General features: G+C 42.1%; 1 protein-coding gene across 3 annotated transcripts in view; it reads left to right on the top strand.

The window, feature by feature from the left end:
- The window catches only part of LOC147008713 (peregrin-like), a 75,039-nt gene that overhangs the window by 29,718 nt on the left and 30,221 nt on the right, over window positions 1-15,100 (top strand). For all 3 annotated transcript variants that reach the window (XM_085863522.1, XM_085863521.1, XM_085863523.1), the window contains exon 13: window positions 2,794-3,008. In XM_085863522.1, the coding sequence (XP_085719648.1) occupies window positions 2,794-3,008 (215 nt within the window). The remainder of the gene's footprint in view (window positions 1-2,793; window positions 3,009-15,100) is intronic.

The following is a 15,100-nucleotide window of genomic DNA, read 5'->3' as shown; positions in this document are numbered from 1 at the left end:
CAGGTGGGCAATGAACCTTGGACGACCCCATTAACTTTTGGGTCCAATTGGATCAAAGGTCAAGGTCAAGGTCACGAAAAGATCAAAATCGTTTTTCGCTCATAACTTCGTCAAAAATGATCTGATTAACTTCAAACTAAACTGAGAGTGAACCTTATTCTATTTGTCACTTATAATCCTAACCATTCCTATAGTGAAAAATGCATATTTGTGAAGATCGGTAGGGTCCGAAGACTTTATGCCTTAAATGGGCGGGATTTGTTGTGCCTGGCACCACTTGTTATTATCCCGCCCCCCGCAGGGAGGGAGCAGGATATTGTAATCGTCTGGTTTGTTTGTCTGTCTGTCTGTGTTAGCAGCTTTAAGGCAAGCTTTAGCAAACACTATCAAATTTAATCCACAAATGGGTAATGAACCTTGGACGACCCCATTAACTTTTGGGTCCAATGAGATCAAAGGTCAAGGTCAAGGTCACGAAAAGATCAAAATCGTTTTTCACTCATAACTTCGTAAAAAATGATCTGATTTACTTCAAACTAAGCTTATAGTGAACCTTATTCTATTTGTCACTTATAATCCTACCCATTCCTATAGTGAAAAATGCATATTTGTGAAGATCTGTAGGGTCCGAAGACTTTATGCCTTAAATGGGTGGAATTTGTTGTGCCTGGCACCACTTGTTATTGATGTACTTGTTTTCAACTTGCTTGCTTATTTTGATTTCATGAAGTGTTTGTCTTTTAAGGTTATGCATTGTGTGTATATGATGGACAGTAGGATTACAGATGAGGGGTGAATGTTTGTCACATTTATTTCCAACTGGAAACCATTTGATCACTCTTGAACCCATCATGGTCGCACCGAACAGCTCCAACCTTGCACGGAACAATGACTTTGGACACTTTAACAAGGAGCAGATTTCGTAAATGTTTTCATCTAATGTTATTTTTGATCCATGGTTTGTTATTGGTTAATGTGGATCAGTACAGAATCGATAAATAAATGGAACGCACAGATTAGTACTTTCCCACAACACTCCGTAACACTGTTGCAGTGCTGCGAAAGCCATTCCTCAATCCCGTTTGTACTTTGAATGTGCTACCAAACTGACAGTACTGTACAGTGTACAGTATTTTTTTTTTGCGGTCTATGCTGATGACGTCATGCATACCTGTGGCAGAACACGATTTAACATGGGGCGTGACATGCTTGCGATCCATGCCATGTTACAGTTTTTGGAAATCACAACTTTGAGATGCCTGCCCTCCCCCCACCCTCCCCCACCCCCCTCCCCATCCTCTCAATGATCATAGTAAAGGTGAAAACTGAAGTTGGAGAATTTCTTCTTCTTAACTACTGTTTCTATTATTGATTAAAATTAAAAGTTTGATAAAGCCACCCATGACATGCAAATAAACTACGCTAAACATCAACAGCCACATACTGGGTGGTCCATATGTCTTGTTACCACCTGCTGGCAAATTACACTGCATTGTTGCATGGCACAAATGGAACAGGATGGTGCAGAGGGAGTAAACTTACCTTTGAGCTGTCTAGTCTGTTTTTGATTTTCGCCACGACTCTAAACTATTAGATTGGTGTGTTCCAGGCTGGGTGTTGCATCGTAAACTGTGCTGTTCCTTGAATAGACATTAAGCTGGGTGGCCCCTCTGCTTGCATTAGCTAGTGGACATGAAAGAGCCCACGGAATTACAAAATCCTGCCCAAATCGCTTCCAGTCGAATGTCACGCCTGGCCACCTAGCTCGTTAAAGGGCTTGGGTAAAATTCCCCCCACTGCCAATCCCAGAAGAAGGTGGGATTAGTTGCTGCCATTAAATATGTTGTCGTGCTCATAGTAGAAGTAAGATTGTCGCATTACAGGAAGGCATCTGTGACACCGGCGAGTGAGTACACTTTCGACCAAACGGAATGTGATAGTGACCAGCTGATCTGACAAGAGGCCACACACAAATGCCTGCTGTTGTTGTTGTGGCCTCCTGTGAGTCGGTTTTGATTGTGCAGTCGTTACAAAGTAATCACTGAAATAAATTCCAATCAACTGAGTAATCAAATACGAGTAACAAGACATATGGACCACATGTAGTTGACTGTACTTGGGCTACAAGTGAAGACAAACAGAAATCAATCAATCCCGATTAAAATCAGACCACACTTTCTCAAGATACGTGACTTTATCGTAACTTGAATGCTATACCCGCTCTCATGGTCAATTACTTGCTTCGTTGGTTTGAGGATTGCAAAATGAACCTCGATTATAGTTGGACCACGCGCTGATGAGATAAACCTTGTAACCCCATTTCCATGCACCTTTGTCATGCGTAATAGGAAACTGTAGGTGTCAATCATTGCGGAGATCAAGGGCATGATGGTGAGGCTGACAATATTGGTCCAATTCCTTTATTCTCTATTAAGATAAATGTCTTTATTTCCAAATAAATTTATGTTATTCAAGTATTTATTGTTTTCTTGCTGCAAATCAAGTACATCGTGACAACTTTTTGGTTAAAATGCTGGCAAATTCCCATGCAGAATTATAGGCCTATTTGATTGATTGATTGTGGAATATTACAATTCAAATTGAGTGTTTTAATGATGCTTCAGTGTTTTATGCTTATCTTGGCAAAAACGAAGTATAATAAAGGATTTGTGTATCGCCATTACCAGTACAGTACTTTAATAGTAGTATCTTTCAACACCATGTGAGCAAAATGTCTGCCCTCTATCTCTTCAATTGGCTTTGATTCATCAATACTGATCTGTGCGGTTGCAGGCCTGGCCGACCCCCAAAACACCGTGATCCAGCTCCTGCATCCTGCACTGCATCCAGCATGCCAGGCCTGGCAGGAGGTGGAGGAACAGCTAGTGGGCGGTCCGGGGCATCGAGCAGGGTGGCGAGTAGCGGAGGGGTGGTAGGACGCAAGAGGGAAAGGGCATCAAGCTCTGAGAGTGAAAGCGGAAACTCCTCCTGTGGTCTTCAACCTGGAGGTAATTTCAATTAATGGGTCATGAACAATGTTAAAAGAGGGAAGTGGGGGTTGAATGCTGATTGCAACTGCAATAAAGGACTGTAAGAACTAACCATCTCTGCACCCTCCTCACTATATATATATATATATATATATATATATATATATATATATATATATATATATATATATATATATATATATATATATATATATATATATATATATATATATATATATGAAGCCTGGTGTTGGCGCAGTGGTTAGGGCAGCGGCTTGGGATCCAAAAGGTCCCAATATATATATATATATATATATATATATATATATATATATATATATATATATATATATATATATATATATATATATATATATATATATATATATATATATATATTGTTTACCAATCTGATCATGTATCTCATTCTTCTTAGAAAACCATTGAGTTGTTTTTTGGTGACAACATATGCAATTATGCACCGAGTGGCTTCTCACAAACATAAGGGCCACATCTACCGCTAAAAGATGGAAGTATCTCGCATCATGCACTAAGTAGGGTTTTACCAGCATCATTATCTCTGGTATCAAAAAGACACAATCTGTCATTTACTGTGACATTTTGTCCATTTAATTGATGAGGTCAAGTGAACTGCAGCATCATCTCGAAACCAGACACATTAAGCAGAAAAATACTGGAATGGCACTCAGTAGCGCATACCTCCACCAGGCTGAACAGTTTACGTTTTGTATCCCACTGATAGGCTGCTGCATCCGAACCTTAACGAAAATTGAATCATCTTGTTACCGAACCAACGCATCCACCAAGTTTTGTCATAACTCGTCCACAACTTTTTGAGATATCGTGCTGTATATTGAAACGATACCAAAACTTTTCTTCTTAAAATTATACTGACATTTATCCTCATTAAAATGTATCTAATTCTACTATAATAAAAAAAAACAGTGAGGAATGGTACATTGATTTAAAATTCATGTGATAGATTTAGCATTTATAATACATGTGCTGAATGATAAAGGGTTTTAATCTGTACTTGGGGGTTATACTCAGAGGCTTGCTGTGTGAAAGGGGTCATCTATACATAACGTTTGAGAACCAGGTGCTCCAATTTCTTTCTCACCCAACAAATAAATTAATTTTAAAACAGACAGAAAAAAACACATTTTATCTCAAAAATAAATCTCACTTTCCCCTCCCCTCGACCCTGACGCTTTCATTCCTTGTGCATGACTCTGTGTAATGAAGAATGTTTCATTGTCAACATCTGCTTTTCCAATTTCAATTTCACCTCCTTTTCCCTTCCCTCACTCCAAATCTCACATGCTCACTGCTTGTTCCTTCCCATTTTAATTCTGCCTTTTCTTGAGAGCACCAAAACCCAAATCATTAAAAAAAAACTATATATATATATATATATATATGTATGTATGTATGTATATATGTATATGTGTATGTGTATGTGTGTATGTATATATATATATACACACACGTGTGCATATATTTCTACACACACACACACACACACACACACACACACACACACACACACACACACACACACACGTGTATATATATATATATATATATATATATATATATATATATATATATATATATATATATATATATATATATATATATATATACTAGCAGGGATACCCGTGCTCCGCACAGGAATTCCGTGGATGACGGGGGTCTGAAGGAGTATATGTCACAGTTAATTGTAAAATTGTAGAGGCTGCCACCATTATTATTTTTTTTCATCACCACTATATTATATTTTCCCCGCCATGTTTTTTATGCAGAAGACTAGAGTTCAAAAATGTTAAGATTTATTGCCGCATCAGATAAAAACCCATAATGCCTCAACAATGTGAGGCTGGTTTCATGTCATCATTTGCGACTTAATTAATTCTCATTCTCTAGCAAATTCCGTTGGTCCCATGTCAATCGGCTGAACTTGAAAAATTAAGGTTACGCAATCAGGTGATGACGTCATAATTCGGAAACCGGGAAGTCGGAAGTCATTGTCTTCAATTGACTGTAGTATTATTTTTTTCATTCTATTGCAAATGGCGTTGGCCCCATGTCAATCGGCTGAAGCTGAAAAATTGACGTTACGAAATCAGGTGATGACCTTCATAATTCGGAAACCGCAACTCGGAAGTACAATTCTTTTACATCGGGACACTCCCGGGTACATGTTCTGTCAGCATGTGAAGTTTGGTGAAGATCAGTCCAGTACTTTTCGCATGCATAGGTCACAGACAAACACACACACAGACAGACACACTTTCAACTTTATATATATATATATATATATATATATATATATATATATATATATATATATATATATATATATATATATATATATATATATATATATATATATTACAGCTCTGGAAAAAATTAAGAGACCACTGCAAAATTATCAGTTTTTCTGGTTTTATTATTTATAGGTATGTGGTTGAGTAAAATGAACATTTTTGTTTTATTCTATAAACGACTGGCAACATTTCTCCCAAATTCCGAATAAAAATATTGTCATTTAGAGCATTTATTTGCAGAAAATGACAACTGGTCAAAATAACAACAAAGATTCAGTGTTTTCAGACCTCAAATAATACAAACAAAACAAGTTCATATTCGTTTTTAAACAACACAATACTAATGTTTTAACTTAGGAACAGTTCAGAAATCAATATTTTGTGGAATAACCCTGATTTTCAACCACAGCTTTCATGCGTCTTGGCATGCTCTCCACCAGTCTTTCACATTGCTGTTGGGTGACTTTTTGCCACTCGTGGCGCAAAAATTCAAGCAGCTCGGCTTTGTTTGATGGCTTGTGACCATCCATCTTCCCCTTGATCACATTCCAGAGGTTTTCAATGGGGTTCAGGTCTGGAGATTGGGCTGGCCATGACAGGTTCTTGATCTGATGGTCCTCCATCCACACCTTGATTGACCTGGCTGTGTGGCATGGAGCATTGTCCTGCTGGAAAAACCAATCCTCAGAGTTGGGAAACATTGTCAGAGCAGAAGGAAGCAAGTGTTCTTCCAGGACAACCTTGAACGTGGCTTGATTCATGAGTCCTTCACAAAGCCAAATCTGCCCGATTCCAGCCTTGCTGAAGCACCCCCAGATCATCACCAATCATCCACCAAATTTCACAGTGGGTGAAAGACACTGTGACTTGTCGGCCTCTCCAGGTCTCCGTCCAACCATTAGACGACCAGGTGTTGGGCAAAGCTGAAAATTGGACTCGTCAGAGAAGATGACCTTACTCCAGTCCTCTATGGTCCAATCCTTATGGTCTTTTGCAAACCTCAGGCTGGCTCTTCTTTGCTTCTCATTGATGAAGGGCTTTTTTATAGCTTTGCCCGACTTCAACCCTGCCCGGAGGAGCCTGTTTCGAACCGTCCTCGCCATGCACTTCACCCCAGCTGCCGTTTGCCATTCTTTTTGTAGGTCACTTGATGTCATCCTACGGTTGTTGAGTGACATTCGAATGAGTTGGCGGTCATCCCGGTCAGTAGAAAGTCGTTTTCAGCCTCTGCCAGTCTGTAGCTTTGTTGTCCTCAATGCCTGCTGATTGACCTTGTTTTTATGAATCGCCGTCTTTGAAATTTTAAGGATGGAAGCAATGTGACGCTCACTGTATCCCTCTGCCAGTAAAGCCAGAATTGAACCCTTCTTTTCCTCACTCAAAACTTTTCTTTTAAACTCTTTTGGCATGGTCAATATATATATATATATATATATATATATATATATATATATATATATATATATATATATATATATATATATATATATATATATATATATATATATATATATATATTTTAATTCCAATTACTTTTGAGGTACTACTCGCACTGTTTTTGCCATCCAGCTGGTTCTATTGCAAGAGAATAGTGATGACTACAGCAGTGGTTTTTATACTTTTTTCTTGTTAAATAAGATTCGGTTCAGGTGATCACCGAATCAGTACCTCACTTAGTAAAATGAGGTGTGCCTGTGTTGGAATTCAACAGACACTGGAATGGAATGGCTGCCATACATGCAGAGATGCTTATTTAATTTTTTTTTTGGAGTGGTCTCTTATTTTTTTCCAGAGAGATTATATATATATATATATATATATATATATATATATATATATATATATATATATATATATATATATATATATATACGAGGCCCAGCGAGGAGGAGTGATGTAAGCAACATTTTTTTTTAATGATATGATGATGATAAGCTCGGATGATAGGGGAAGGGTTAAAATAGTGCTATATGGCATTAATATAACTCCAAAATGGCCGATGTGGCCATTATATACACATATATATATATATATATACACACATATATATATATATATATATATATATATATATATATATATATATATATATATATATATATATATATATATACACATATATATATATATATATATATATATATATATATATACACATATATATATATATATATACACATATATATATATATATATATATATATATATATATATATATATATATATATATATATATATATATATATATATATATATATATATATATATATATATATATATATATATATATACACAGTAGACTTGGCGTAACTCGTCACTTCGCCTAAGTCGGCAGCGTCAAAAACTCCCGAATTTATCTCATGTTAAATCCCTTTGAATAAAGGGTCATCTCTCTGGAAGTCGTCATTTCTAAGTCGTCAGATGTTGTCCGTTCTCGAGTAATGGAAACTCAAGTAAATTATCACTCCTAACTCGTCACACGGAACTGCTGCCTCGTGAGAAGCCCGATTTCATGGAATCATGATGCTCGCTCATTGGTTTACACCGCCAGTGATAGGCTATTTATAACTGCGTACACACGTTGATCGCACTGCAGGCAGGACAATGGCGATGAAGCGTAAGCTTACAACTAAAACCTACCAAGAAAAATACGACATTATCCAATTTTGCGAGGCAAACCCACTGATGAAGAAAACAGCCATAGCTGAGAAGTTGGACATCAAACGGCAGACATTGAACGATATCTTGAAGAATAAGGGCAAGATATTTGGACAAGTGGAGAAGATCGCGAGGCCGGTGGTAAGTGTGAAACGCGTGAAATGTGTGCCCTTTGAAGATGTCGATGATGCGCTCATCATCTGGTTTCGGCAAATGTCGGCTCAGCCAAATATTCGGTTTCGGTCGATTAGGCCGATATTGTCTTTCGGTGGAGGATTACCCAGGCATCATCATGGAATACAATGACCAGTTTGAGTCCTTTCTCATGCACCAGATGCCCAAGAGTTTGAGGCAGTCAAACATAACGGATTACTTCGCGAAGGAGTAAAGGATCGATCGAGCTTAGTGTTGAAGTCCGATCATGGTTTTATATTGGCTTGTTTTGTACATTACCGCACTCACACATAGGCATTGAGTGGTAATTATCACCACGATGACTGTGTGTCATGTAATTTGTCACCATACCATCACCGATGGTATATGAGTTGTCTTACAGTTGTTCATTATCTTTACTTTTGCTAAACTGATTCATGAATTCCATCTTTGCTTGATCACTTTCCAACTCACCAATGAACCCCCACCTATGCCCTGAGGATTGTGTTTTCCTTTTTGTACAATAGCCGGCTCTCACACATATGTGTCCAGGCCACGCGCGACTTCATCCTTCACCCCACAGTCATCATGAATGTTCACATACACTGATACGCGTAAGTCGTCATATTTCTAAGTCGTCACTTTTTTCTCGGTCCCGATGGTGACGACTTGCGCCGTCTACTGTATATATATATATATATATATATATATATATATATATATATATATATATATATATATATATATATATATATATATATGTACAGTCATGCGCCGCTTAACGACGTTCCGGGCAATGACGGATCGCATATACGACGGATCTGCCAGCTCTGAAAAAAAAAAATGAAAAAAAAAATGTAGTGGAAAAATTCTTATCGCCGAGTGATGTAGCCGATGTAGCGCTGCCAGTCGTATAAAAATAGCACATACAATTATGTACGTTGTACAGTATATAATACTTCATAATGATAATAAACGACAGTGTGGCCCTGTTATAATGCGATCGTTGGGGTCCATAAAATGTCATCGCGAAAAAAGCAGGGTCGTGCTAAATCGGGATTCAAGGAAATCGGCTTTCAAACTGAACCAATGTTTCCACGTTTACCTTCTAGCAAGTAAATTACCTTTGAATTGAAGAATTCCGCGAATAAATCGTTGTTGTTACAGTCGAAATTAAAACACAAATTTCTTTTTGGTGAAGCTTTTCATGTTATTAAAACAATTGCACTGTTCCGAAAATATATATCACAATTGACAGGTGCTCGTTTCTTCATTTATAAATTATAACATCGATGCAATGATTACGTATTTATAAAATCCAAACGCTATTTATTCATCTTTCTATAATCGATGCGAGAGGAGATTGTAAGCTGCTGCTAACAATACCGATGGCCGTCATGAAGAGCACAAAGGTAAAACTAACGTGTCTTCCGTCTCTCTTGGATGTGTGTTACAATTGCCGACAGTATTCAGTACAGTAACATGCTGTACAGGTTTGTATCCGAGGAGCAATAGGCTACACCATAAAGCCGAAGTGTGTAGTTTTGTGTAAGTACGATGTTTGAAAATGAAAACGAAAAAAAAAAAGATGTTCGCACAGCGACGACGTCGCTTAACGACGCGTTTCTCAGAACGTAACCCCGTCGTTAAGTGGCGCATGACTGTATATATATATATATATATATATATATATATATATATATATATATATATATATATATATATATATATATATATATGTATAAAAATATATGTGTATATATATATATGTATATATATGTATATATATATATATATATGTATGTATATATATATATGTATATATATATATATATATATATATATATATATGTATATATATGTATATATATGTATATATATATATATATATATATATATGTGTATATATATATATATATATATATATATATATATATATATATATATATATATATATAATTGTATATATTGTTGCGAATTCGCGCCCGCCGGCGTGCAAACGGCCACGTAACTCGAATCGCGGCACGTCGCCCACCGGACGGACAATTCTGTCGTGACCCTCTCGGACTAACGCCGGGAGCTAGTCACGGGGTGGGCCTTTCGGCCTCACCACGATCGTGCCAATCGGCCCCCGGCGTGGGATAGGGTTGTTCGCCAAACTCAACCTACCTAAGTACCCACGCGGAGAGTAGACCGGGCCATCGCACCTCGCCGCAGGTCGATTCCGGACACGGGCCACTTAAGCGATCCGTTCCGTACTATCGGGATAACCGAGCGGTGTTATCGTCGGCCTCGACGGTTCCGATTTAATTATCGGGCGTATTATGCCCACTACCAACCCTTTACGTGAAGCAAGATGGAGATTCAATTAAAGAAAAGACAAAGCGAAACGGGAAAACAGTTCAACACGATGCATATTTATTCCGCGGCACACGGAGAGCACACATATACAGCCAAACAGAATGCACATATATCAAATGCTACAAAAGAAACAATACAATGCAGATCGACAACCGACTACGTGTACACACGGCAACACTTACACAGTTTTACTTCACCAGACTGGCGCCACACACACACGTTTACACAGAAACAAAAGAAAAGGGCCACCCTCAAAGACAAGGGGGTAGACGGGCCCTGTGGGCCAATATTTGCACAGGACCTGAAAGAGCGGTCAGGTCCGCGAGACCGGGTTGATCCTACCCGTGTCTTTGTGATGAGCCGCAAATGTGGCAGCGCGGCGGTGCCCCGACTTCGTGCTCCTTCGCGGGTTTCGTTGGCACTGCTTGGAGTGGGGTGGGAACGGGGCCCCCTTTTCGCACTATCTCAGCACGGGGGAACAAGGGGGGGGAATTGTTGATGCTCTGGGGAAAGAGGATAGCTGGCTTGCTTGGGTCCCGTGACGAGCGATTCCACCGCGACCTCGTCGCCGACGGCCGTCTTCCTTGCCTCGGACCCGAGCTCCTCGGTCTCTTCCCCAATTTTCCTCAGCCGACTGCAGCAAACCACCTGTACGCCCTCGCCTCCCGACTCCACTCCGTGCTCCAACCCGACTCTGCCCAAAACACTCTCCGCTCTTCTGAGGCCGACTCTGCCCAAACCGACTCTGCCGAGACCGACTCGACCCAAATCGACTCGACTTTCTGCCACTCTCCGCTCTTCTAAAACCGCCTCAACTTTCTGCCACTCCCCGCTCTTCTAAAACCGCCTCGACTTTCTGCCACTCTCCGTTCTTCTAAAACCGCCTCGACCTAGATTCGCCCCGCGCTCGGCGCTTTATAGGCCGGCAGGAGAACCCATATGCAAATTTCTGGATCAGAACGAGCTCGGGGGTGGAGCCACGCTCGCCCATTGGACGGAGGAAAAGGGGCGTGAATCTCCCCTGATCCTAGAATTTGCATATCTCGATTTCACACAGACGCGCCTGGAGGCGGGGCCAAACCGCCCTGCGCTTGCTGATTGGACGGATCAGAAGTGGGCGTGTAGCATTCCTGATCCGAATTCTCCTCGGAAAGGCCGCATTTTGCACTCGCGGCTCGGCGCGTGTCCCGTACGAGCCCAGGACAGCCTGACGCTCGGTGCTCCCAGGTGGTGCAGGAATGGCCGCAGAAGGAGAGAGGTGAAGGTGGTGGAGGGTTTATGGTGGTGGTTTATGGCCCTGGTGCCGTTTGGAATGGCGGTGATGCGATGTTTGCGGGAGCGAGTTGTGAAGGTAAAGATCGTGGCTGTTGGCGTTGTTGATGTTGTAAAGTGGCGTTGCAGTTGGTGGTTGTTGTGTGATGGCGGTTGAGATGTGGTTGGTTCAAAATAAAGATAGAACAGAAAAACGGCTATCTCAAAGGGTCACAGCCCGAATGAATCACATTTATTCCCTCGAAACAACGGGTTTGGGCTAACTACACATGTACTTACAGAGATATCTCACCTACGGGACCTGAATGGTGGTTTGCAAATTTCCTCAACCGCAACAATATATTTATATATATATATATATATATATATATATATATATATATATATATATATATATATATATATATATATATATATATATACATATATATATATTGTTACGAATTTGGAATTCGATTGCACACAACATACAGGTTCCTTTACTCAGCTATGTCGATAAGTGCTTGTTCCCGAGATAGCTCACCTTCCATTGTTTAAATGTTCAGAAATCGATTAGATGCGCTGCGGATCGATTTAATAGTTAGGGAACGAACAATGGAGACATCCCTCCCTCTCTTCTGCGAAGAGCAAGAAGAACCCTGCCGTCCCGTGACTCATGATGTCAACAACTCCCTCACACCCGTGGCTGAGCGGGGGATGGAGCACGAGGGCATGAGTCATGATTCACGCCGGGAGTGGGGGAAGGGCGGGAGAGGGATAAGAGGAGATCTTTTCTTTGTTCGTGTTCGGGAGTTGGAGTAGTAAGCTTTTTGCTTCGGCAGAGAGTAGTCGTTCAGCAGACCGTCGGGTCCTGCTTGGCTTGCGTTAGGGTTGAGGCGTTCGGAAGCTTTTTTTTGCTTCGGCTGGCTCAGCGAGCTTCGGCTGAGGCCTGGCTCGGGGGGAGGCTTTTTGGAGGCTTTTTGCTTTGGTGGTTCAGTGAGCTTCGGCTTATGCTTGGCTCGGGAGAGCTTTTTGCTTCGAGCTGCTTTGCTTGGAGGAGAGTTGAGCTGGTCGCTCGGCTCGAGCTGCGAGTGGTGCCTTCTTCTTCTTCTTGGTTCGTGGAGCTCTTTGTTCTCCATTTTGGTTCCCGGCTTGGTGCGACTCATCGACCTCTTCTTGGAGGTGGTTCCTTGGGGGAAGGGCGCATCGACGGGAAGGATCGGTGCCTCGTCACACCAGCACGTGTTGAGAAGCGCGGGAGGATTCGCGGGAGCTCGGGCGGGATCGCGGCTCACAGCGATTGGGTCCAGCTCGCTCTCGCTGGAGCCCGAGTCCGAACAACTTGAAGACCACACGAGGTGGAGAGGTTCGAGATAGGTTCTGGGTTGCAGCTCACCTGTCCTCCGAGCTGGAGCCCGTTATTAAAGGCCTCTGCCACCATTTCTTGGGGGTGTGAGTGTGTGCATATGTGTGTCCGTGGGCCCATCTAATACGTAGGAAATTGTTAAGTGCTTTGTGTGCTGTAAATATTTGCATTGCATTTCGTATAGGTGGTCATAGTTCTTTTGTCTTGCTTTTGTTGCTTGTATAATTGCATTCGTGTTTTGCCTTGTTTAATTGCATACGTGCTTTATTATAATAAATGTCCTTGTGTGAATGTAAGCCTGTTCGTTGCGTCCATTCCCTCATTGAACTGCTGTATTGAGATCGGAATAAATAGTTGGTTTCTTAATAGCCGGTAAAGTGATCGGGTCCAACGGGACTGCGCGATAATACCCCGCTCGGTTATCCCAAAAGGAAGCGAGCTGCTTAAGCGGCTCGTTTCCAAGCAGTCCCGTTGAAGTACAATCTCTCGGTAACTTACCCGCGTGAATAATTAGGTAAATCGAAAATTTGGCGATCGGACCCTGTGGCGCGGGTAGAGTGCGGACAAGGTTGTGGCATGGTTAAAAACACACCCGTGGCTGGTTCCCGGTGTTGATCTGGAAAGCCGCGACTGGATTGTCCGTTTGGTGGGCGAAGCGAACGCTATTGGTAAGATGCGGTCGTTCGCACGCCGGCGGGCGGAAATCTACAACAATATATTGTTACTGCTGTGGAAATTCGCATTACACCATAAAGGGCCCTTAGGTGAGATATCTCCATAGGTACATGTGTAGTTAGCCCAAACCCGTTGTATAGAGGGAATTTATGTGATCCATCCGGGCTGCGAAGCTTTGAGTTAGTCGTTTTTTCTTTCTCTATCTTTTATTTCAAACGAATGGTAAACAAAGGCGCCAAGGAGGGAACTGCGAGGACGCGCGGGTTTTCCCGCCTGTTTTTCCTGCCATTTTTCCCCGCGCTTGGTGTGAAGGAAGGAGGGGAGGGCAGCTCGCTGCCGATTGGTGGATGACCAGCGTGAGGCGGTCGGGGAGAGGGAACGCCCCTCTTCGAGAATCCTCATGGAGGGTGGAGCCAAAAACGGGGGCAGAGTGAAGGGCGGAGCTCCGGGCTATAAAAGTCGGACACGGGCGGAGCGTTCTCGCTCTTGCTGACTTCGTCTTCTTCTCTCTCTTCCGGCTCGCTCTTCCTCTTCGTCTCCTCTGGTGGTGGCCGCTGGCCTGGTCTTCTGTGGTGCGGTCCCGAGACCCCGCTGGTGGGATGGAGCGTCTGCCATTCCCCACACCACGACCTCGAGCAACCACGTTTCCCCCCCCCCCTTTTCTATTCGCGCTGGGATAGCGCCGGAAACCCCGTCCGTGGCGTCGAGCGGCCGACACGTGCCGGCGCGAGGCACGCCAGAGAGGACTCGCCTACCACGCCAGGGATCGGAGTCACGGCCAGGCGCGACCACGGCAACGGACGTGGGAGAGGGACTCGACGGCCCAAAGGGAAGTCCCCATTTTCTTTTCGGGGTTTTTCTCTGGATCTTGTGGCGCTGTGTCTCGTAAAGTAGAACTGTTTAAGTGTTGCCATGTGTGCGCGTATTCGCTTGTAGCTCTGCATTGTTACTTTTGTTTTGGCTGTTATATGTGCATTTTGATTATTGTATGGCTGTATATACGTGCTTTGTGTCTGTGGCTATGAATAAAATGATTGCTTGTTGAACTGTGCTCGTTTCGCTTCGTCTTTTCTTTATTGACCCTCCATCTTGCATCACGTAAGGGGTTCGTAGTGGGTGCAACATCCCGGTCATTAATCTGAACCGTCCAGGTCGACGATAACACCGCTCGGTTATCCCGATAGTACGGAACGGGCCGCCCAAGCGGCTCGTGTCCGGAGTCGACCTGCGGCGAGGTACGATCGCCCGGTTTACCATCCGCGTGGGTACTTAGGTAGGTCGAGTTTGGCGAACAA

This window comes from Eptatretus burgeri, chromosome 18 (assembly GCF_056783735.1).
Source record: "Eptatretus burgeri isolate ZD-2024b chromosome 18, Ebu_testis_v1, whole genome shotgun sequence".
NCBI lineage: Eukaryota > Metazoa > Chordata > Myxini > Myxiniformes > Myxinidae > Eptatretus > Eptatretus burgeri.
Note: the sequence above shows the minus strand (reverse complement) of the source record. Positions and strands in the feature narration are given on the sequence as shown.